At 42.1% G+C, this 26,197-nt stretch overlaps 1 protein-coding gene across 1 annotated transcript in view; it reads right to left on the bottom strand.

The window, feature by feature from the left end:
* KIF13B (kinesin family member 13B) overlaps positions 1-26,197 on the bottom strand; it is a 211,673-nt gene that overhangs the window by 36,314 nt on the left and 149,162 nt on the right. Inside the window, exons 24-34 of the mRNA XM_045010266.1 lie at positions 24,394-24,526; positions 23,042-23,188; positions 19,362-19,391; positions 17,739-17,838; positions 17,242-17,368; positions 15,580-15,635; positions 13,333-13,457; positions 6,006-6,182; positions 3,709-3,801; positions 1,441-1,593; positions 312-389 (exon numbers count right to left, since the gene is read on the bottom strand). Coding sequence (XP_044866201.1) covers positions 312-389; positions 1,441-1,593; positions 3,709-3,801; positions 6,006-6,182; positions 13,333-13,457; positions 15,580-15,635; positions 17,242-17,368; positions 17,739-17,838; positions 19,362-19,391; positions 23,042-23,188; positions 24,394-24,526 — 1,219 coding nt within the window. The remainder of the gene's footprint in view (positions 1-311; positions 390-1,440; positions 1,594-3,708; positions 3,802-6,005; positions 6,183-13,332; positions 13,458-15,579; positions 15,636-17,241; positions 17,369-17,738; positions 17,839-19,361; positions 19,392-23,041; positions 23,189-24,393; positions 24,527-26,197) is intronic.

Raw genomic sequence — 26,197 nt, forward strand, 5'->3', positions numbered from 1 at the left:
AAAACCTTCCATGTTTCACAAAAGAATAGTGTGTACAGAAGTACATGTCACATGGCTATTTTTACATAGTCTGCATAGGTCTGGGTGTTTAGAACACTAGCCTATGTGATCAGGATATGGAAATTTCTGGGTTTTGTCTCTGCTCAGGAATTCACGTGCTGGCTTATCTCCCCCACCACCAATGGTGCAATTGGGGGATCAGACCAGAGGCAACTCATTGTTTTATTCTCCCATCTGGATAGCTTAAGGCCCTGTCAGTTGTATGGTCTGCCCTCCTCATGGATCTATCGATGCAACTGTGGCATACTTACCCGATTGACATTGGGAGAGCTCAGACTCCTCCTGTTAAGTTTTCCTTTCCCCGTTAACTGCTCTTTCACCGCAACCTCCTGCAGACCAGTCAAGACATCAGGACAGAAACACTTTACAAGCATCTAAACCGTGATCCAAGTGAAATTTTGCATATACAGTACATGAAAATATTTCTATATAGCCCTAATGCACCATAGAAGAAAGGAGACTTCATAATTTAATTTTTAATGTCTCATATCGTATGCTGATAGTAGGAAGTCTACAGGGAGTGGGCAAGTTTGGTCCACTAGTAACTGTTTGCTCAGTGGTAGGCTAGAATTTTATATAATCTTTAGAAGGTCACTGAGCATCTATAGCCCTGAATCTAAGAGAGGGCTATATCTCTAACAGATGTGAACAGTGAGACTCCTTTTCCTAGCTGAGCTCTTATTTTAATCCTTGAATGTAATTATATTTGACAGAGAACTTGCTTTCAATACTTAAGAGTGCAGCACACTTTCTTGTTAATTTATAGGGGGCAAGCACATGCTCAGATTTGTTTTAGATAACTTTATCCCTCTTGCTTGCATAAAACTTATACCCAGAAATACAATTTTCCATAAATGTGTCCCTCTCCTGCGTTTTTCCTGGTAAACAGATCAAGTTACAATACTTACGATTAACCTAATCAATGTCTCACTTATTGATAAAACAGGCTTGGTTACTCCAGTGCATAGTATGTACAAGATGACACAAGGTTTCATAATCACTTCAGAAAACTTGCTTTCTGAAACTCTGGGTTTAATTTTAAAGTCAACTCCACACAAAACGATCTTTTTTGAAATACAATTCCGGCAGTGCACAGTGTGTTTTAAAACACACAGAGAAACCCAGAATGAACAGTGAAACTGATATCAAGCCTTCAATCCCACCTGTACTGCATACAATTTAGGAGTAACTAAAGAGCTTCCTGCACTTTCTTCCTTGGACGTCTGTCACAGGACACTCTGAAGAGCTGAGCCATATACTGAAGTGACCCTCTTGTTTATCAAGCCATTGCATGCACTTCTAAAAAGATTTCTATCACAACAGTGTTCTCAGTCAGTATATTTATTGATGTCAACTCTGGCATTGGAAAAAGAGAGACACCTGGCGAAGACGATCCAGGGTGAGAATGTTCTCCACTGCCAGCACACTCCGCAGGTACTTTTCAATATAGGCTTCTGAGTCAGCTGAAGCTGCGTTTTCAACATTAGCTGCCATCCTTGCTAGTGCTTCCCGCTCCTCAGCTCCCTGAGCATCCTGGGAAGAAGGAAAGAAAGGCTGCCTAGTTTAAAGGAAATATTTCCAATTAAAAAAACCCCAAACAACCCAAAATACAGCCAACCAACCAAAAAACAGTACATCTCTTTCCTGTACAGACCACAGGAAGGCTTTGAAAAAATGGATGATGTTGATTCAACATTGAATCTTCCCCTAAATTAGATAAGAAATGAACCTACTTCTGCAGCATGTGCAGGAATCCCCAACAAAGACTTTTTAGGAGCTCCTGCAACATAGAAGCTAGATGAGTCCTTCTATTGTTTTTGATGAGTCCAACCCTTCAGCTGTAAATGCAGTTATGGTTCTCTTTTCTTGTCAGCAGAGTTTCATGGGGAGATATCACCATCAAGCAATGTAAATGCTATTCGTGGGGGAATTCTGCACCACTGCGCAAGCACAGCATTAACATCTCTCACAGATATTTTTCTCCCTGCAGAATAATTGACTCTGATGGGGTCTCGAGGGGTGAAGGGAAGCCACAAGAGGGGTCATGCTGCAATTATACCTTTTGCTCGCCAGGGGCTAATGTGGTGCCAGAAGAGAGGGCAGCTGACTCACATGCTGGAGCAGCCAGCCATGGAGAGGGAGGGGGCAGAGGCTGCCTACCTCACAATACCCTGCCTGTAGGGCCAGGTGAGGAGGCATGGGATGGGGCGGGGGGAACAGAGCAGGGCACCCAGAGCTGCTGGGGGTGGTGGTCACCCTGACTGGAGTTCAGAAGGGCTAGTTGGGGGGAGGGGGGGAGAGAATGACAAACTGGGGCAGGGACACAGGAGCTAGTAGTGTGACAACACTGAGTGGGAGTGGGGCTGCAGGGCCACTTGGGGACAAGGGTGAGGGAGTGCACTGCCTCATGGGGATGTGGCAGCCATGCCTGGCTGAGTGAAGGTGCAGAGCCACATGGGTATAGCAGGAAGTTGGGGTGCAGGACAAACAGAGATTGGGACAGATGTGCCTGATTAAATGAGAGAGGTTGAGGTCAGCCAGGGTCTGCATGGGAAAAGCTCCCCAACTCCCTAACAATCCCTCCCTCCACAAAAACCTGTTCCATACTTCTCCCACCCACACGTCACAACCCTCCAGGTTCACTCCCGGGCTCTTTCCCAGCAATTACTTCCCTCTCCCTCAGCTCCTCCATTACCCCTGACTCTCCCAACCCTTTGCATTGCTTCTGAGGGGTGGGAAATACAATTCTGTATTGTAGTTTAAATGAATTATTATTCAAAGTTCTGTACTAATATGCCTAGTAAGAAATCTATTTGTCAAAATCATTTCCTTAATCTTTTTTGTTTTCTGTATTGTTACAGACATACTTGCTGACAGGTATTTTGAAATAAATTACCAAAATAATTGAAACTGGCATGATTATATTGTGTTATTTTGACAAGTAAAATATGCAGAATTTTTATATATTGTGCACAGAATTCCCCCAGGAGTAAAATGTCTGTCTTCAGACATTTTATAACACTAAAGTGAGCCACGTTTGGGTCTTTGCCTGCTCCCTACAACATACTAAGCTATCATATGAAGGGAAATAAAACGAAGGAAGTTGACAAAACAGAGACTACAGCTTCAGACGCACTTCGGGTGTGAGGGGTGTCTGTCTCTCGCAATGCTTTCTTGGAGGCTGTTACTGGGTATCTGTTTTGACTGAACGAAGGCAAGAGTGGAGGCAATGAAGGAATGTATGATAAGGCTCAGTGCTTGAAGGGTTAAAAAGCAAGGCATTATTTATTAAGGGAAAGCCTCAACTTGAAATTTAGATTCTATTAAAAAAAATGTAAAAGTAATCAGGTACCAAACTTGCTCCCAAGTCCCAAGACAAGGTTTCTTACAATATTTCTCTTCCCCATTGCTGTATGAAAGACCCACACAAACACGGAGGGAAAACTGACTAAACAGGGTAAACAATGCAGATTGCTGCCAAATACGCAACGTGGAAAAAAAACCAATTTGTCTAATCTCTTTCTGTTCTAGGAATCTTAGTTATTAGTTGTAGCTACAACAGGCAATGAATATTCAAACAGATGTGAGATTTCAAGAAGTTGGTGACCCTTTGACAGTTTCAGATATTTTCAATTCCTAGTTATTCACCTCTGGAATATTAGAGACTATCTCAAAGGTGACTCCACAGCCAGGAATGGAACTTCGGGGAGACATTCTTCTCAGGAAGCTCTGTGCAAAACCCTAGAGAGGAAGAAGGAAAAGGGAAAAAAATGGTTGTTTCAGTTTTTTTTTAAAAGGTATTTTAAAATAACATTTTCAACATAAGCAAATGTTTGTATATGGCAAATAACAGAACAGACAAAACAAGCAGGCAGCATTCAAAGGACTTTAGTCCAAATGAAAACAAAAATCAGTTATTTCTGTCTTCATTACAGACATAAAAAGGGGATTATCTTTGTACACAGCAAGATGACCTCTTAACTAGAAAACAAAATCTAGAACCAGCCAATTTTTTTTTTTGGGAGAGCCCAGGGTGACTTTTCTTGAATATTGACATGTACAGACATTAAATTCTTGACCAAAGAGATCGTTATGAAGAATGATTTAAGAGGGCATGGTCATTGTTTATGCTGACTTGGCACTGTGCAGTGTTAAGAATTGGATTCTTGAATTAATGCAGAGATGAGTCATTGAAAGATGCTGCTGAGTCTGAACAGCCTGGAAAGGTTATCACCGGGGATTAAAAAAAACCTTGTGAGAAGGCTGAATTTTTGTGTTGGCAAATAGACTCAGCTTGTGGTTGAAATCAGCCTTGTTGGAGACTCAGTACAATCTGTATGATAAATGGAGCCTGCAAATGATTTCTGTGAAATGGGTTTCCCCCAGTTCTAGATAATGGAAAATTTGCTTCACTGTTTCCTTTCTGGGAATGACTTCACACCTAGCCAGACATCTAGTGCTGTGCCTCTCTTCCTCCAAATACTATCAGCAGCTCAGTTGTGTCCACAGGGCTCTCTGCCTGGAGGTTGGCCATGCCCCTTCTGGCCTCACTCCAGACTCTGCCTCCTGTAGTGCCAACAGAGGAGCAGCTCAGCACCCCCGCCTTATCTGATACTGTCACCGGCATGGAAAGCCAAATTTTGGAGCAGTGTTGAGCAGAATTCTCCCTGCTCCCACCATCTTCATCAAGGAATGAAGATTTTCAGGGATCATTCCCTGAATGGGACCATTCATTGAGCTCCTGCCTTCCATTTGTTCCTCCCCCTGCACCTTCCATCATGGCAGAACAGGCCAAATGGAGAAAATAAAAGGTCAAGTGGGACTCTCGTTCTGAAAAGCTACAGAGGGCAACGTGTACCACAACTGCTGCTAGCATACCCCTAAATGTCTCAGACTGGGAGAGAGGTCAGTATCCAGAAACAGATGTAGTGAACATTACTGACGGGAAAAACATAATTCAAGTTTCACTTAGGATACATAGGCAAATTAGACAAATTTCACTAATCTACAAAACGAGCTCCTGGCCATGAGGATAACACCTACTAAACTCCAGCCAATGTTAAATGATTGGGATTAGAGAGAATATTCACCAGATTAATACTTTTAATACAGATTAATTATATTGAAACAAAAATTCTCTCCAGTATTCAGCAGCATCACACAAAAGCTATGAAAAAAAATAATCAAATAATCTTCCAAGACACTGAAGTTATCACACAGACTATTAGCAGCGTGAAGCCTCTAGTTCAGAGGAGGCAACCTATGGCATGGGTGCCAAAGGCGGCCCGCGAGCTGATTTTCAGTGGCACTCAAACTGCCTGGGTCCTGGCCACTGGTCCGGGGGGCTCTGCATTTTAATTTAATTTTAAATGAAGCTTCTTAAACATTTTCAAAACCTTATATACTTTACATACAACCATCATTTAGTTATATATTATAGACCAGGGGTCGGCAACCTTTCAGAAGTGCTGTGCCGAGTCCTCATTTATTCACTCTGATTTAAGGTTTTGCATGCCAGTAACACATTTTAACATTTTTAGAAGGTCTCTTTCTATAAGTCTATAATTTCTTTTTGTTCTATAGATGCTTCTGGCTAAGCGTTTGTTTAAAGACTCTTTTTAGAAGGCCACTGTTAATTTCATTTTTCCTCAAGGGACACCTGTCAGGCTCAGAATTACAAACACACAGCTCCCATAAAACATTTAAAAATACGCACCTCCATCTCAACCCGATGTTGGTAACCTATCAAATCCACCAAAAAAAAAGGGGCACGCCAGTGTTAAAATGCTGCAGTGAAGTGAGGCACAGACTAAGAGTCTGAGCATAGGACTGGGGGCCAGGAATTACTGAACTCTGGTGTCAAGCAAGTCAAAAGGTCTTTGCCTCAGGTCTCTCATCACTTTGACAGGGAGATAAAACTCACTGGAGGGTTTTAAAAGATGTACCTGTCTCCCGTAGACATTAACGCAGATACGTTTGCGTAGCACTAGCTGCATTTCTGCAGGATGGCTGAGCTGGACTGTCACTCTCACAATAAGGAAAACCCTTTCATCTGTTGCTGTTCCTTTACTGAGCTGAAGGCAGTTATGGACTGTGGAATCCCAGGAGGCTTCTACTTTCACCTGCAAAGAAAAAAAAGCATCTCCTCTAATACATACATTTTAACTCAAAAAATGTCCAGTTCACCTAGAACTGGTAAAAAACAAACATCTGTTTTATAAGAGATCATTTTACAATCAACACTGGTCTACCAACAAAGATATCTGAGTTTAAAAATGGAGGTTATTTACCTGTAAGTGCAAGTTCTTGGAGATCTGTGGTCCCTATCTGTATTCCACATGTAGGTGTGCATGCACATCATGCGCTTGAGTCTGTAAATTCTAACAAGCAGTGTCCATTGGCTCACACATGTGCAGCAGCTCTCCTTATGCTCCAGACCCAGGGCATAAGAGACAGCGTGGGCTGACGCCTGTCCAGTTCTTCTTACTGTGAATCCAGTAGGATCCGAAGCAAAGGGGATGGAGGGGGATATTGATATGGACCACACATCTGAAAGAACATCCAGTTACAGGTAAGTGACCTCCAATTCTTGGAGTGCTGGTCCCTCTGATTGTTCCACACATGGGTGACTGACTAGGAGTATTCAGACTGAGGAGGGTGCAAGCATGCTGGCAGCAAAGATGCTTGAATTACTGTAGTTCCCACTGTTGTACCCGCTTGAACTAGTGTACAAAATGTTTTGTATGTGTGTGAATGGAACTCCAGGTAGCCATTCTACATATGTCCAGTATCAGTACTTCTTGCAGAGATGCTGTAGCAGCATCTTGTGCTCTCATGGATTGTGCCCTTACCCCATCAGTTGGAAGGATATACGTTAATTGGTAGAACTCGATGTTTCCCCCAGAAATCCACCTAGACTCTCTGAGAGGATAGAGCTTGTCCTTGCAACCTTTCTGCTATGACGAGAAATAGCCTTGGTGATTTTCTGATAGGTTTGGTCCTTTTCAGGTAGAATGCCAAGGCATGTCCGACATTGAGGGAATGAAGGCTGCTCTCTTCAGCAGAGGCATGGAGTTTCAGGAAGAAAACAGATAAGTGGATGGCTTGGTTGACATGGAATTCAGAAATAACTGGGCAGGAATTTAGGATGGCGGTGAAAAGAGACCTTTTTCCTTGTGAGAAACAGTATAGGGTGGGTCTGCCATGAGGATTCCCATCTTCCACAACCTTTTTGCTGAGGAAACAGCAACTAAAAATTCCACTTTCATGGACAAGTAGGACATAGGGCATGTTGCCAAGCGTTCTAATGGGGGTCTGGTGAGCGTAGACAGGACAAGATTGTGGCCCCACTGAGGTGTAGGTTTGACCACTAGCGGAAAAATCCTGACTAGCCTTTTCATGAATCTCACTGTCACTGAGTGAGTGAAAATGGAATGTCCATCTACTGGAGGAAGGAAGACACTGATCGCTGCAAGATGAACCTGCAGTGAGCTAATAGAAAGACCTGAGGTTGTTTTTTTTAAAAAACAGGAGAATCTAAAACAACGGGGACATCTATGAAGCTAGGAGAAGGCTGATTATGCTGAGCCAAGGTAGAGAAGCATCTCCATTTAGTTAGGTAGCATTCCTACTTTGAGCGGTGCTGAGCAAAAGCGTTCTAGTTCTGATGCCCATACAAACACCAGGCCATGAGGTGGAGTGGTTCTGGATTGCAGGGTCTGATTCTGCCTTCTTCCTGGGTAAGGAGATCTGAAAAGGGGTGGATCCTGATAGGAGGAGGGACTGACATTCTCAAGAGTTCTGGGAACCAAAACTGTCTGGGCCAATTAGGTGCTACAAGAACAACTCTGGCACTGTTGTGATGGATCTTTCTCAAGACCTGTGGTAGTGACTCGTAGCTCCTCTGGAGCAGTACAGGGGAAATTTCCTGTTCACTGGGATCCCTTCACATCCCAACTGAGGTGTTCCCCACACAGGGTCTGCAGAGAAATGTTTGCTCAGTCTGTCTGCTAAAGAGTTTTGAGCACTTGGAAGGTATGTGGCTTGGATGGTGATGTGGTTTCTGATGTACCAATCCAAAGTCTGACTGCTTCTAGGAAGAGATCTTGCTTTGCCCTGTTTGTTTATGTAAAAGACCATGTTGCTGTTGTCTGATGTTACTTGGATATAGAAGTAAATGTATAAGCAGATTTAGCAGACTGCCCTCAGTTCCAGTAGACTGATGTGCAGTCTGGCCTCTTGTGGGGTCCAGGGACCTTTTACAGTGTGGTTGTTCATGTGAGGACTCTAACCCATAAGGGACGAATCTGTTAGAAAAGCGGACTGGGGGCAGGAGCGCTGAAGGGGATTTCTACTATCACTTGTTCTGGATTCAACCACCAGGTAAGACAGGCAATGATCCTGATGGGAACGGTCACTCTGGTGTTGGTGCGATCCTCATCTGGTGAGTAGACCAACCAAAGCCAGACCTGTTGGCATTGTAGATGAAGTCTGGTGAATGGTGTCACGTAAGTGCACAAGACCATGTGTCCAGAAGAGAAAGGCATACTTTGACCATAGTCCTTGGTAATCTGTGCTATCAGATTGCTCATTAACTGAAATCTTTCTCGGGAGAGGAAAGCTCTTGCTGAAATAGAGACTGCTCTGACAAACTTTATTGTCTGTGTGGGTGATAAAACGGACTTTTCTTTTTTCGCACAGACATCCAGCGCTGCTAGAAGATGGAGCAGGAACAAAGATGCCGATCTGACATCTTGGTGGGGCCACCTGCTAAGAGCCAGTTGTTAAGATACGGGAAAACTGTGTACCCTGACATCTCATTTGGGCTGCAACCACAGAGAAGACCTTCATGAATACTCTGGGTGCTGTTGCTAGTCTTACGGGAAGGATTATGAACTGGAAATGTTCCAGATCCACTAGAAACCAAAGGAACTTTCTTGATACTAAGATGGCACTCATTCTATTGCCCCTTGTTGGAGGGGGGGAGTCCGCCTCCTGTTTAAGAATCACCTCATGAGAGTGGTCCCTGAAGGGGATCAGGAAAGGGATTTGTGGGGAGGAAGAGAGAAACTCTGTGGAATATCCTTAATGGACAAATCCTAGGACCCAATTCTCAGTCGTGATAGAGTCCCAATTGTGGGTGAAAAGTGAGAGATGGCCCCCAAAGATAAAGTGAGTAAAGGTAGGTGGCATCAATAGCAGTGAAGGATATCAACTGAGGTCAAAAGTAGCCCTTAACTGGTGGCTGAGAGTAGGCAGAGATTATGGTAGCTGAAAATTGATGTCTCTGAAGCCTGATGTTTACGGGGGATGTGGTTGGATGTGGGTGGTATAATGTCTGTGGAGAGGTTGGGTCTTGGCCTATACATCTGCCTCTGGTGTTATCTCCTCAGGGCTGGAGTGTAAATTCCCACGGAGTGTAGCGTTGACCGAAAGTCTTTCAGCAAGTATAGGGACTCATTCGCTCTCCATTAAACAAATTTAGCCTGTCAAAAGGCAGGTCCTGTATGGCGTTCTGGACCTCCTTGGGGTGCCCTGAAGAGTGAAGCCAAGACTCATGCTTCACAACTATGCCAGTGGTCAAGCCTCTGCAGCATCCACTGCATCTAGAAGAAATGCCTTTGCCAACAACTTGCCTTCCTCTATCAAAGACTGAAATTGGTCTCTGTCCTCAGGGGGAAGCTTGTCCTTAAAGTCAGCCAGCCTGGAGTCCAACCTCTTTAAGCCCTTGTGAGCTGGATTGGTCTTGGGATGTTGTAACCTTGCTCTCTTTGTGGCTGCCTGTACCACCAGGGATTTGAGTGCTGGGTGGGAGAAAAAAGACATACAGCTTCTTTGGCAGGGAACAAAATAGTATCTCTCAGCCCTCTTAGGCATGGGGACTCATGAGGTGGAGGTATGCCAGACCACTATGGCTGGCTCCATGATAGCATCATCTTGCTTGGACCTGCAGCCTACAGAATATCTTGAAGATGGTATTGGAAATCATGGATCTCCTCCAGTATTATATGGAGGCCATTGGCTATCCTCTGCAGTAGCTCCTGGTATGCCTATGGTAGTCCAGCAGAGATGGTGAGGATGGAGTGACAGCTTCATTTGGAGCTAGGATGAGATTCCCATTGGTGCCCATGGATCCGAATCAGTGTCCTCCTCCTCCTCATACTATGACAGATCTGGTGGGTGTTGAGGAGAGGTGTTGTATGACTCTTGGATGGATCTGGGGGGTCTGCCACAGAGTTTACACGGGCTCCAATAAAGCCAAAAGGAGGGATCAATCAGATGGGGGAGACCTCACAGCACTGGATACCAGTGGTTCCTAGGGAAGTAATATCTAGGAGGATGACATCCAGGTCTCCTCGACTCCCTATCAGGGCTCAGATATCTAGGAGGAGATGGACTGGCTGGGGTGCCTGACTTATCTGAGTCTGAGAACTGCTCTCTCCTCATTGGTGAGGTGGACAGTATATGAGGGTAGATGCTCCTGCCTATGGGTTAGAGAGGGGATGGTTTTTGTGTCACCAAAACAGTTTTGTCCTCCTGTAAAGCAATTTTCCTCTGGAGGACTGGGCTGGAGAGAGGAGGCTGAGGGTAAGGGAGGAATATATCCTCTGGTATTGTGTAGGTGTCTGTATGTCCTGGCATTTTGGGTATTCCAATGGTCAGAACCATTGGTTGTGACATGTCCCAGGAAACTGTAGTTGGGTTGTCCTCTGAAGGGAGGGCTGGTATTAATGAAGAGTTAGTTGCAGCACTTCTGGACGGAACCAACCGATGTCAGTCCTTGTTTTTCAAAGCCAGATCCAGACACAGATCCTTTTTCTTGCACACTTTGACCTCCAAAATCCTGGACCTATAGGATCCACGAAGGCTCACCCAGCCTTGATGGGCTTTGGGAGGAATATCTTATGAACCCACCTGGACAGGGGCCTGTCCTTGCAACTATGAGAGTGCCCTCTACTCCTATGGAAAGCCGTGGAAGAAGAGTCCTTGGGCTTAGAATCTGTAGACTCCGCTTCTAGGCTTATGTCGGGGGCACTGCTCATCTGATGGAGCCAATGTACAGCATGTGTGGGTGTCTCCGTGGCCTGGATCAGAGTGAGGTCTCATTGCCTTCTTCATAAGGTGTTTCCTTAAGTGAAGGTCATGAGCTTCACATGGTTGTGGTGGAAACAAGCAACAGATGCTGCACTTTGCCGGAATGTGAAACTTACCCAAGTAGTAGAGACAGTGTTGGTGATCAGTGCTCACAGAGAAGGAGTGACTGCAAGAGACAGTTCTTGAACCCTGAGGCTCTGGGCATAGCCCCAGATCTCAGGGATAGTGTCTTTGGTATGAGGAAAGAACAAGCTGTACTAACTAACTAAACTACTATAAAACTATTTACAATATCTAGTTACAGGCTACCAAAGAGAAAAGTTGGAGAAATCTGCGATGGGTAAGGAGGAACTGGAGAGGTGTCGGTCAGTACTGCCTCTTATGCCCTTGGTCTGGAGCACAAGGAGAATTAATGCGCACCTGACATTGCTTGTTAGAATGTATGGAGTCAGGCACATGCAGCAACCGACACTGCTTGTTAGAATGTATGGAGTCAGGCACATGTGCACCCAAGTGTCGAACACACATAGGGACCAGCATCCAAAGAAGAATTGAGACTTCTTTAAAACTCAAGGCCATTTCTCTTTGAAAAAGAGCTACAAACCTCCTAGATTTCTGGACTATACATTTTAAGAGGACAGGACCATTCAATCTTGCTAATGATGAAAACACTCCAGAAAGAGCAGAACTGATTACGTGAGTCTTTGGAAGACAAATTTCAGTATACTTCACTTAAAAAACACCCATTTTTTGCTTGATAGCTGAGAAATATTTTGCCTGAACAGTGTTAAAGTTATTCGTAAAATACAGAAATCCTATTAGGCTTGAGGGAAAAGAAGGAATTTCTCTGCTCATAAAATAAAAATAAAATTATTGAAAGTTGATACTACATATCTTCAAATAATTAGAAATATCACATGGTAGCACTCTCTTTGGGTTTCTTGTTTAAAGTGCATGCAGAAAATTTTTAATAATTTTAGAAGTCTGAGGAAATTCCCAGACAAAAACAACTGTGTTAAGTTGGAGTTAAAGTTTAGAGTACGTACAGTCAAATCTCGCAATAACGCTCCCTGCCATAACGCGAAATCACATATAACGCGATCATAAGTTGGCTCCCCTTTAAGGCCTAATACCAGTGGTCCGCAACGCCATGGCGCCCGCCGGGACATTGATGTGCCCCCGCCTAGTGCCCAGCAGGGGAGAGAAACTGCGGCCCCGCGCCTGCCGGGGACAGAGAACTTCAAGGCTGTGGGCGCCGGTGCTCACTGTGCGGCCCAGCACCTGCCAGGGACAGAACTCCGAGGCTGCAGGCGCCGGTGCTCTCTGTCCCCGACAGGCACGGGGCCGCGGCTTCTCTCTGGCTTCAAGAGGAGCTGTGGCCCCGTGCCTGCCGGGGACAGAGTACCGGCGCCCGCAGCCTTGGAGTTCTCTGTCCCCGGCAAGTGCGGGGCTGCGGCTTCTCTCCCTTGCTGGGCAGTAGGCACTAGGGGCACTAGGCGGCGCACATCAATGCACCGTGTTGGGGACCGCTGACTTAAACTGACCAGCTTGAAACCCCACTATACCACGACCCTGCATTTATCGCAATGGAATTTTTTGGACCCCAAACATCCCGTTATAGCGGGGTTTCACTGTGCCAGTAATTTAAAGTTTAAAAAAAAAAGGTAGTTAGAGGAATGTTGCAATTATCCCAAAACCAATAAATTCAAAGTTAAGGTTACACTGAAAAAAAATCAAAACATGTTGAGAAATGGAAAAGCACAGTTAAGGCACCCAAACAACTGCAACTCCACTTTAATGTAGTTTTTTTGGGGGGGAATATAATAAAGTTCCATTCCTAGAGAACAATTTAAAAACAATCAGCCTTAGGAAGTACAAGAGCTGTATACTTGATATGTCAGTCTAGATGCACTCCTGGGATGTCTAGGTAAGAGTTTGCCTACACATGAAAACTAATCCAGATTTAGGTATGGTATGAATTAAAAACAGATTAACTCCATGTGTGAACGCTTTTATTTTAGAATAAGAGTGTGCCTTATTGTGAATGATCTTAATCCACTCTGGAAATGGAATAGTTATTCTGGAATAACTCGCTCTGTAGACAAGCCCTGTTAAGAAGAGGTTAAAGAGATGAGAAGACTCCTGATCTTAAGCATTCTGGGCTATGCATTTGCTTACCTCACTCTCATGGTGTTTCACAATCTGCAATTCAAAGAATTCCTCTTCCTCTTCCCCGGTGAGAGTAGCATCCCATCCACCAGGTTCTGGGTCATCAAGGTTATCTTGAGAGCTAAAGTCATCCGCTAGGAGCACAGAAGACTCAAAAACGTTAAAAGAAACAAGAACTGTACTCCATTCAAAACAGCACAAGAGTAGCGGCATTAATTTTTGTGTACTGGCCAAATGGCAGTTTGGACAATTATTTTCTGCCTAAGTAAAATTCCACCATAGTTTCATTTCAATAGGGTATCCTTTACACCTTGCCTGAAACTGCTGTGTTGCACTGTACAGGGAGTGTGCTTGTAGTTTGGGAGCCTTTGGTATGAAGCTATATGAGGTCCTTCCTACCCTTGGACTTGTGGCAGTGTTTGAAATCGTTATAGACTTGGTTACAGAAAAGCAGTTACATTACTTGCATCCACAGCTAATGTGGTTACAAATTGTGTCACACCCTTGTTTAGAACTTCAGTGTGGGCTATCTAGGGCAAGGACTCTATAGCAGTTTCAGCTGGAACAATTTAAAAAACAATGTGTTCCTGTGTTGCTTGGGCTAACAGCCAACGTATGTTGGAAAAGTGCTCTCAAACACAATTCTGGTCAAGCTACATGTGGTCAGTCACTGAACTGTGGTCATGTGAGCAGGGCCTCAGCTTAGGTAGTCATTCTAGTACTTACCAGCGCCAATATCAAAGCACACTTACATTTATTCAATTATATTATATATTTGAAACAGTTTATCTCCCTCCTTCTTTACATCCCTTATCAGACACTTCTCAGCTGGTGAATTCCTTGAGTCTACTATTCATCTAGGCTGGGATTTTCAAAGAAACCGAAGAGCTATGTGCCCAACTCCCTTCGAAATCCCAGCACAATTTTATTTGCATTGATTTTCAGCTAGAAAGGACAATTATGATAATCTAATATGACTTTCTGCATAACAAAGGCCAGATCATTTCATCCAATAATTCCTGTAGCAAGCCCCATAACTTTTGGTTGACCTAGACCATACATCTTTTAGAAAGACATCCAATGTTGATTTTAAAACTGCACATGATAGAGAATCCACTACATCCTTGGTAAGTGGTTACAATGGTTAATTCCTCTCAAAAAAATAAAAATCCGGTGCCATATTTATAGTCTTGAGTTTATCAAGCTTCAGCTTCCAGCCACTGGATCTTTTCCTACCTTTGCCAGCTAAACTAAAGAGCTCCCTACAATCATAAATCTTCCCATGTACCTACAGACCATGATCAAGTAACTTCCTAACATTCTCTCTGGCAAGCTAATAGTCTGAGCTTCTGAAGTCTCTCACTATAAGAAAGTTTTCCCAGAATCATTCTGGTAATTGTTTTCTGAACCCTTACAAAATCTGTCATTATCCTTTTTAAAGTGTGGACACCCCAACTGGACATGGTATAACACTAATGGTCACAGCAATGCTGTATATAGCGATAACACCACCTCTGTACTCTTATTTGATGCTTACACATCCAAGGACGACGTTAGTCCCTCTTAGCCACATCATCACACTAGCAGCTCATGTTCCACTGGTTATCCACTAGGACCTTTACGTCCTGTTCAGAGTCACTATTTTCCAGGATACAGTCCCCCGTTCTGTAGGTGTGGCCTGCATTCCTTGTCCCTATATGTATGATCTTGTATCTGGATGTATTAAAAGGCAAGTGAGCCCAGTATACCAAGTGATAAAGATCAATCTGCATAACTAACCTACCCTCACTTACCATTCCACCCATTTGCGTCATATGCAAACTTTATCAGCAATTTTTTTCCAGATCTTTGATAAAGATATTGAAGAGCACCGGCCAAGAACAGATCCCTGTGGGACTCCACTAGAACCATTCTTTCTGAATGATTATTCCGCATTTACAACTGGCTTTTATTGTTAGCTTCTAAGTTTTATTCCCTTGGTTATTTTATACCTCCCTTCTTCCTGTCTTTTCCCTTATTTAAGGGCTGCAAAACATAAGGAGGATAAAAATGTATTGTTCATTCTGTATGTAATTGCTGTGTATTCTGGAGCATTAAACAATATAGTTGGATGAAATAAATGTAATTCTAATAGTCCTTTCACATTAATAAACCTGCCACTCAAAGAATTTCTTCATTTTATTAGTTTGCTTCTTAGTTCCTATAATGTTATTGGCTAGACAAAGTTTATTTCAAATGCTCTCTGTCCTCTCTTACCATTTAAGTCAAGGAAAACAACTGGAATATGGGTTTCCATACCAGGCACTGGAGTCCTAAAACATAAGATATTGACAATGGTGGCATTTAAACTGAAGCAGATTTATCCAGCACACGTACCTTAAGATACAAGCCAACAGTATAATACATTCTGCACAGCTGCGATTGTAGGTCAAGCCAATAACCTTGGCAAATGGCTTTATTTTAATTTACTCTTGCAGATACAGAGGGACTCAAACTAAATTGGTACTTCTTTTACACTAGCTCCCTCACAAATTATTACATTATTTGACCTCTGCTTTCAGAAATGTTTTCTTGCCTCTAAACTGCTAATAGCAAATTTAAAGTTTCTTTATTTACACTGACATGTCCATGTATTAATGCAAAAACCTCTGCATTAGTAATGCGACTGAAGGTTGGACGGTTAGTCGTGAAAAGTCAGGAAATGCAAATATTAAGTTCCAAAAGCAAAGTTAACTCTCCCACATTGCACAACTATTATGCTGGTTGTTAAACACCCACAAATAAAAATAGGAATAGGAAATAGTACATATGTGCAGCATGTCCAAATTAACACAGGTGTTTATATTTTTAACTTTTAAACTTCCTGATATGTTGTGATTTAAAGGCGCAACCTTAATGCTTTATTCTATATTATCCCTTTAATTTCCTATTTTTTATAATGCATTTTAGAAAGATTTTGTAAGGAAAAAAATTAGAAAAAAGTTAGTAAGTTACTTGAATCAGCCTTTGCACATTTCCCTAGATGAACATGCATTCACAATACATTTCTTCTGAAGTATGTATCTTACAACTACACTGTTTTCTGCTGTGCATGTTTCAAGTTAAAAAGCTGTGAATATTTGAAAAGATAGCATACAAGAAGTCCTCAGTAAGGAGTGAGGACTTTCCTATGCTTCAAAAGCATTAGTTTTAACAAAGTTCAACTTAAAAAACAAACAAACAGGGTCCAGTCAGCAAGTGTGGTTAGAGGTTTTCCACACACTCTGCACAATATATCTTGTGCTCCCTTCTTCACTACCATGCTCCCTCCCCAAACAACTCAAATGCTGATCAGCTTTTCCTCCAAAGCAGAGACCAAGCACAAAAAACTTCATCCCAAGTTAGAAGCAAGTGAATACAGTGGCTTAGAATAGAAACTGATTTGCATCCCTTACTGCAGTTGTTACCCACAGCTGCTATAGTATTGCAATCGCAGTCCGGTGTAATTTATTGGTTTTAATATTTAGAAAATTATGTGCAACACCTGCTGACTAAACAGACTCTATGCTTAAACCAGAAGCACACAAGGCTCCTGCAGATGGAGTTTTATTATGACAGAGCAGCCTTTTAAGTGAAGGAACTACATAATAACATATTAACTAATTTTTTTTTAATGCTAAGTGCAGTGGTAATAATTTTTTTTTTTCAAAAGTCATATTTACATTTTGGTCAATAACAGTATCATTTACTAAAGAGTGTTTCTGGGTTTCAGTTATTGAGACCAAGAAATTAATTCACACTAACACTCATAATTTAACCACTTTTGTCATATGACGTACATAATCCACATTTGGTGGCGCAGAAAATGGCAGCAATCCAAGCCAGGAACAGGCTGCCCATCTTTTTTATATTCACTGTGGCATATAGTAACATTCATACCACTCTGCTGGAGCTCCAGGGATCCCACTGCCAGCAGAAGGAACCATTACAGCATTCCTTTCTTCAGTAAGGGTGAGCCTCATTTCTAACAGTTGTGCCTCCCGATCTGTATCATCTTCTGTTTTATCTGGAAAAGTAGGATAGTCAGAACAAGATGCAATGAAAAAATGCTATCTTTGTGATGCATATTGGTGGTCTCAACCCACATGTTAGTGGGCCACTGACTTTATAAAAAAAAACCCACCTCATCTAGTCACCCTGCTGGCAGTTTCAATAAAAACACCTATTACTCTAAGTATACACAGATTTTCTCTATAGAGCTCTCTATTTGTGACTTGAGTGCATGTCAGAATCTTGTTCTCATTATTCTCCCCAAACTGACGATTTCAAAGATTCAGCTGTTCCTTCCCCTGGCTACTTAATTTCACACACATTACAAAAACAAAAACACCGACATACACTCTCACTCCTCCCACTACCAATAATGCTTCACCTACCAGGTTTGCTGTCGAGTTTTTGCAGCTGTTGATCTAGGTATTCCTGACGTTTAGTCAATGCGTTCAGCCATTTCCGACGCAGTCTCTCCAAATCCCTGTCCTATGTAAATGAAGAAAGCTGTGTAAGTCCTGATCCAACAACACCAGTGTTTCCGATTTGTAAATATATGTAGCTTTCAATCCATCTGCTCGTACTTTTTATTTTTGGCCACTTTCCCCCCTGAATTAGTGCCCTGGGGACTATAGAAATGAGATATGAAAAAGATCTCCATTAAATCATCTAGTCTACCCATTATTCTCCTTTATTACAGGATTGTTCCTCACATTCAGTCACATCCACATCCTCACATTCAGTCACATCCTTGCAAGTCTTGACTTGATCTGGCAAATCTCTCTCTCCAGTTATTTTATATTCCCTACTACTCATTTAGGCAACATTAACGTGGAAATAGGAAATTTACAGGATTTAGACTGTCCCACAGCATCACTTTATTGTTAACACTAATACTGTGACAGGGCCTGGAAAGTACAATCAGGATTAGAGCCTCCATCTGTGCTAAGTGCTTTACAAACACATAGTAAGAACCAGTCTGTCTTACACAGTTTCTAGTCTAAGGATCCAATCCTGCATTATGGGTGGGCTGCTGCACAGATGATAATGCCGGACTGGGGCCATGCTATTTTTGGTAAGATATTGTTCCTGACATTATATGTGAATTCCCCCTTGCCTAATTTGATTCTATTATTCTTCATTGTACCATCCCCCTAAGACTTCCTTAAATATTTCTTCTCCTTTGTTAGGCATTTAATCAATCAAGAGAAAAGGACTGAAGCAAACCGTAACCTGCATGGTTTTGAACATCTATAGTCTTGTAGAAATGCATCTCCAGCCCTCCAAAGACAAAATTAAACACAGGATCTCTTGTTGCTATCCTTATAGGCTTATACTACTGGTAACAGCAACAATGAGCATGAGGTGTTTTTTGCCTACTTTTGTGTACTTTTAATGACAATGTATCACAAATATTATGCCACACCAATAACTCTGTGAAGTTTAAAAAAATCTCCATTTTCGTGTGTGAGAGAGAAAACAGAGGTTAAATACCTAGCCCAAAGTCACAGTGAGTGGTGGTCCTAGGAATAGAATCCCTGTCCTGACTAGTAGGCACATTTTGATCACTAGCCAATATTTTATTCCCAGGTCCAATATAAACCATGTTCATAACATAAAATAGTGTGAATTATTTTGCTTCTATGCATTTTAAACATTATACCCATGACTGCTCTGAGCACAGCCAATCCTAATTCACAGGCTGTAGATACAGAGGGGAAGCATGACACAGAGCAGAGAAGATAAAAGGAACTATGCCTTGTTCAGGAAACGTACATTAATGTGTCCCATTCTTTCAGAGAGAAAAATGCCTCTTAATTCTGGGTCAGATATTATATAGTGTAAAAATTTGTGTAAGATTTTACAGTGTTCGGGACAGCGACTGTTTAGATATTCATGCCTCATACAGTGGGATATACAATGTTGATGTCTATCTAATACTGAAAATTAGACCAGGCAATCTGACCTACAAATATTTATATTTGAAGTAAGATAAATGTTGCTCTATTTACCTGATAACTGTCCATATCATCCTCTCCTTCCTAGGCAAAACAAAAACAAATCTAAGTCATTCATAAAACACTTTTATACTAGAAAATACATTAAGTGCAAAAGCAGTATTTATGGTTAAAATATTACCAGCGGTATGTGTAATTCTGATTAAAATGTCTAGCAATGTAGTACACTGGGGACAGATACTGGTAGACCAGTTTCACAGTATTAATAGTGGATAGCAGTGCCACTTGCACCCACTATTTATTTTTCCTTTATAAATCTTGTTTGGAAGAGTATTGTAATGGAAGATTTATATCACTTAGTATAAACAACTGGAATGTATTTTCATAGTTTACATAGCAATTAAAGGAAAGCTCCAGTAATAAAGGATTCTAATCACTACATCTAATTGCCAAGAAGTGACTGCCAAAACATTTGAGTGGTTTAAATAAGAATGAATAATTACAGTGAAAAGGAACTTGCAATCTATCCATTCTGATGGATACATGATAGGACTAGAGGAAGAACCTACTGTCTTATTAGTAAGAGGCAGGAATTGTTATAGCAAGCATGGGAAACCAACGTTTGACAAAAGATTAGTTTTAAGGCAAGCCATTTAGTGGGGGAAAATGTTAACATATTAAACCCATTCTTAAACCAAAAGTTAAAACAAAAGTCACATTAGTGGTCACCACACAAAAGCTCTGACACCTTGATTTTCAGTCCTTTCTGATGGGACACAGAACCTTTCATCAAAATGACCTACATCAAACTGGGCCCCTTGCTAGAAAGTATCATCACGATGCCAATCAGGAGTGAGACACAAAGCACCATTCACTGAATGAAGAAGAAAGAAAGAAAGCAAAGGATTTCCAAAAATTTTTTGGAAATTCATTCCTATACTTACAGTCTCATTGAGTAAATATTTATCTAGCTACTTAAGGGATAAAGGGGAACTCCAGTGATGAGTTAAGTAATAAAAGCAAATTTTAGGTAAGTGAAAGTTAAAATGAAAAAGGCATACATTTTCTTAAGTTCAAGGTCTTTGGAAAATTTGATACAAATGAAAGATAAATAAATTAGAGTTGCAGATATGGAGAACAAGAACCTAGAGGTTCAAAGTAGATGGTTATGTCACTTTAATAAAAAAGCTTATTTAATTTTGTGGATTATAGCTTTCAAAAAAATTGTAAAACGAAAAGCCTTAAGGCCTGGTCACAGGATGGAGTGGCCTTTTAAGGGAGTTGGGCTCAGTCCACCCCTGCCTTGTTAGCTGCCACCCCAGCGCTGAGCTTTGAGATAGATTTGAGAGCTTGCTCAGTTTAGTTATGGGACGAAGACGTGAAAGAAGACTCTCCTTCCATAAAGTTTAGCCAAACCATTAAGTCAACCAACCATGCTGGGAGCTGGAGGACCACTGTGAAGAGACATTCAACCAAAGTGGGGAAACTGAGGCAGCTGCTATGTCACAAGCCCATTTCATTCATCCCCACCCACACTGAACTTCTAACCGATGACAAGGGGCGTTAGGGTGATTTTAAAATGCAAAAGCAACATACGTCTCTGCTCTCCTAAAACTAAAAATAAATAACTGAAGTTTTGCTCCTTTAAATTTTAAAACTTTTCCAAAATCACATTAGCCATTATTTAAGTACAATCCCCACTGACACATTATAATTTCTTAGGGTTTGATACTGCTGCCCATCGCTGTTGTATCCAACTGTCTTCCAAGTAGGCAGCAGGTTTAAAACAAATAAAAGGAAGTTCTTCTTCACGCAGCGCACAGTCAACTTGTGGAACTCCTTACCTGAGGAGGTTGTGAAGGCTAGGACTATAACAATGTTTAAAAGGGGACTGGATAAATTCATGGTGGCTAAGTCCATAAATGGCTATTAGCCAGGATGGGTAAGAATGGTGTCCCTAGCCTCTGTTCGTCAGAGGATGGAGATGGATGGCAGGAGAGAGATCACTTGATCATTGCCTGTTAGGTTCACTCCCTCAGGGGCACCTGGCATTGGCCACTGTCGGTAGACAGATACTGGGCTAGATGGACCTTTGGTCTGACCCGGTACGGCCTTTCTTATGTTCTTATGTTATGTTAAGTAAAATCAATTACCAAAAAGAAAGCTCCTAGCAGACTTCATGGAGAGTCTGGCTTTTCTACCTTTTTGGGGTGTATAACCCCTTTTCAAGAAGAGTGTTTATGTTTGTATTCATTTAGTAGAGTTTTTTTTAAATAAAGAGGAGGAAGAGGGTAAAGCGAAAGTGTGTGTTAGTATTGCAACTCTCATTCTTCTTAAAGTGGAAGTCCTTATAATAGAATCATAGAATCTCAGAGTTGGAAGGGACCTCAGGAGGTCATCTAGTCCAACCCCCTGCTCAAAGCAGGACCAACTCCAACTAAATCATCCCAGCCAGGGCTTTGTCAAGCCTGACCTTAAAAACCTCTAAGGAAGGAGATTCCACCACCTCCCTAGGTAACCCATTCCAGGGCTTCACAACCCTCCTAGTGAAAAAGTTTTTCCTTATATCCAACCTAAACCTCCCGCACTGCAACTTGAGACCATTACTCCTTGTTCTGTCATCAGGTACCACTGAGAACAGTCTAGATCCATCCTCTTTGGAACCCCCTTTCAGGTAGTTGAAAGTAGCTATCAAATCCCCCCTCATTCTCCAGATGAGTCCTCATCAATGCCAAATAGAGGGGAATGATCACGTTCCTCGATCTGCTGGCAATGCTCCTACTTATACAGCCCAATATGCCATTAGCTTTCTTGGCAACAAGGGCACACTGCTGACTCACTCTTGACTCTGTTTGTCAGAGGGTGGAGATGGACGGTAGGAGAGAGATCACTTGATCATTACACCTGTTAGGTTCACTCCATCTGAGACACCTGGCATTGGCCACTGTCAGTATACAGGATACTGGGCTAGATGGACCTTTGGTCTGACCCAGTACAGCTGTTCTTATATCCAGCTTCTTGTCCACTGCAACCCCTAGGTCCTTTTCTGCAGAACTGCTGCCTAGCCACTCGGTCCCTAGTCTGTAGCAGTGCATGAGATTCTTCCATCCTAAGTGCAGGACTCTGCACTTGTCCTTGTTGAACCTCATCAGATTTCTTTTGGCCCAATCCTCTAATTTGTCTAGGTCCCTCTGTATCCTAACCCTACCCTCCAGCATATTTACCACTCCTCCCAGTTTAGTGTCATCTGCAAACTTGCTCAGGGTACACTCCACACCATCCTTCAGATCATTAATGAAGATACTGAACAAAACCAGCCCCAGGACTGACCCTTGGGGCACTCTGCTTGATACCGGCTGCCAACTAGACATGGAGCCATTGCTCACTACCCATTGAGCCTGATGATCTAGCCAGCTTTCTATCCACCTTATAGTCTATTCATCCAGCCCATATTTCTTTAAGTTGCCGGCAAGAATACTGAGGAAAGGTTTTTTGGGTAGCATTTCCTAGAGCAAGTCAGAATCTAGATTTACCCGCTAAATATATTAACTGGAAGAGTATTGTCAAAACAGTGTTTAGAAGTCACTGTTTCACACAGAGTAGGGTAATTTACAGCCAGTGGAGTTGCTCCAGAAGCAAATTTGTCCCAAAAGAGCTTTCCAGGTGTATCCGCAAGCCTCTGAATTATCATTTTTCCTTCCCGCTAAAGATCTTTTAATGAGACAGGATCTTACCTGATGAGTCTCATGAACTTTTTGTGACTTGACATGCCTTATTTGAACACAGCCAACTCCAACAGATAGTAGGGCTTCTTCCATTAGAGGCAAGGTCCCAGATTCCTGCACCGACTTCACTTCGGCCTGGATTCGCCGTGACTGCCCCTTCACAAGGGAACAATTTGAAGAAATAAAAGTCTTGAATGGTGAAAACTTAGTGACAGAGAGACCTCTACTGGTGGTGGCTTTATATATAGTCAATATGAATCTGGTGATTGTTCACTACATAGAAACTGCAAGCTTTAATGTGAGACATGACATTGGTTATGTTGAACTACCACTCTGGTGCAAGGTCTAAATCCACAAGAAAACGTGGGACATTCAGTGAGCCCAACAATTTGCTTTTGATGAAAGCTTTTCAAAGGTTTAAAAAAAATACTCAAAACCACTGAAAATAGGATTTCCCCCCCATCTGTTTTGACTTTGTACACTTGAGGGGAGAGAATGTAACTTAGCAAATGTTACTGAAGCTGAAATTAACTTTTTGTGGGACTGGATTCCCTGATTGTAAACCCTCACCACTGAGGTTGTCAGCACAGCTCTAGGAACAGTGCAGAATAGGAAATCATAGTAGTTTGGGAGTTCAGGAGGTACAATATGTATTTAACAGATACTAATTTTATAGAGTTCTCTGACCAGTGGACTATATTTTAAAATATTAACTGTGCAGGAACCAGAGAAAGGGAGAGTAGCTGGCTAAGAGGATTAGTAGTAAGATAACGGGAACTTTAGCATCAGGTTTTCAATCAAGTTCTGCCTGGGTTGATAGTAACTAAAAGTAGTTTTCTGATGGCTGTTCTACATCCTGTGTGAGAGGAGTCTGATTTGAGAATTTGGTCCAGTCCAGTTTCCAGGTATCCATATCTTTAAACAAGTATCCTGTCAACTGGTTCCTCAGTTTACAGTCTCAGCACAGTGGCCAAAACACTAAGTAGACAATTGAGAATGACCTATCCTCCAGCATCCATGGTCCCCTCCGGGTAAGGGCTGAAACACACTGGCAGAGCAGTGTGGAGAAAGCTTCTGCTGCTGTTACCCACACTATGCCTGTCTGATGGGTAATAGAGGACCTTAGTATGCTAAGGGTCTCTAAATACCTACACAAAATATAGAAGGTATCCAATGCATTTCCCTCTAGACTGTAACTGCTTTAAAGCTGATTGAATACTGGGCCTGAGTTTGATGGCTCCTTTGTCATAAGCCCACTATTAAAATTCCATGAACCAGTACAACATACAAGATTCCCTGCTTCCTTCAGAATGTTAAAGCTGGTCTCTTTTCACAGATGACTCCTGCAGTTGCCATCTTACCTGTCTGAGCTGAAAGATGCCACCAGTATTTATGTCCTTGGCGGGAATCACCTCAACTGGACAGTACTCCCCGTTCTCATTAAGTTCCAGAATCTGAACCCAGAGCTCCACTTTTCGGGTTACCTCACTCCATCTGGAAAACATACCAAATACCATTTCACAATTTACGTTTTTTCCCCCTTCTCTCTCTCTCACTCTTTTTTTTTTTTTTTTTAATTGCTGAGCCAAGCTACATGACTGCTCAATATTTGCAAAGGTCGCAGGCAGGGGAAGGGGAGATACTTTTCAAGTGTAATTTATGCCTGGAAAAGATTTTTAGTTACCCATTGCTCCTTCTGAGCTAACAACTAGCGATGACACTTTGGCCTAAAACTTTTGTAGACACAAGACCTCTTCATACTGGTTTGATATCAAACGAGTGCCAATTAAACATCAAGGTCAAATTCTGTTCTCTGTTATACCCATCCAATCCCATTGACTTCAGTGCTATTGAACCAGCATTACCGAATTAAGGTTATTCTGGTTTCATGTGGCCCCCTATCCTGACTTTCTCCATCACTACCATCCTCTCTTCCTTCAAGTTTACCCCTAAAATGCACTTCTTCCACAAAGCCTATAAAATTAGTCCTCCCTTCTTTGAAAACCCTAAACTGAAAAGAACAAACTTATTCTGCAAGACCCATGTGTGACACTGGCAGACCAGGTGCCAGCTCTTGCCACGGCTCTAGACCTCAGCCCAGCACTGACAAATTAATTGCTGGAAACCATTTTGTTTCACCTGTGTGTTAGTAAAGATGGGTACTGGATTTAGACCAATGGTTCTCAACTCGTGGCTCACTTGCGGCCCAATCAGCACACAGCTGCGGCCCAAGTGACATCCTCAGGGCTACACAGATAGTATACATAGTGTGGATGCGGCCCACGTAACACACAGGGGCCCACAGTGGTAAATAGGTTGAGAACCACTGGTTTAGACTTTATGAAATGAAATGCATGGAAATTGCAGCATACATTAATCTCACTTATAATTTCTTTATCATATGCTATAAGGTAATATTTAAGTTTTTGCTTTATAACTAAAAAACATTTGCTCTGAAACTGTGACGCTAGTCAGGAGGGATGGTCTCCTGTCCATCAAGAACATCTCTCAAAACTAAATGGGGCAGCTTACAAAGACTTTGTTAATTGCCCCCATTAAAAATCAAGAACAGGGCAACGTGCAAAAGGGCTCGTCCCATCAGCTTGAATTTTGGAAGTAGGAAATTCTGTAACACCCTTGTCGATTCTCCCTTCTCCTTATTTTTCCCAGTGTTTGTTACCATCCCGTGCCATGTCTTAACTTACAATCCTATTCTGTTGCCACTAAAGTCAATGGCAAAACCACAATTGTCTCCAGTGAAAGTAGGAGCAGGTCCTTAGATTGTAAACGCTTCATGGCATGGACTGATCTCCAGTACATCGGTACGTAACCAAAGAAATGCTCCTGTCTATTGATTTCAAAGTTACAGTTAAATCAGCCCCACTATGGTTTGTTTCTTTGCAAAGAACCATACACACACATATGGTGTTGCCTAAATAATATGATATCATCCAGTCTTATTCTTCAGGTTTTTCTTCTTTTAATCAAAACTATAAACAATATGAATGAGCATTTATCAATAATTTTTACCTACATTACCAACCTGTGTGGTGGTTTTGCAATGAGCACAGAGGGTTACAAAGACCCAAACATCAGATTCATTTTTACTTAACCCAGGATTTGACTGCTGGTCTCTAACCCACTCTAGAATCCAGAAAAATATAC

Source organism: Mauremys mutica, chromosome 3, assembly GCF_020497125.1.
Source record: "Mauremys mutica isolate MM-2020 ecotype Southern chromosome 3, ASM2049712v1, whole genome shotgun sequence".
NCBI classification, from domain to species: Eukaryota; Metazoa; Chordata; order Testudines; family Geoemydidae; genus Mauremys; species Mauremys mutica.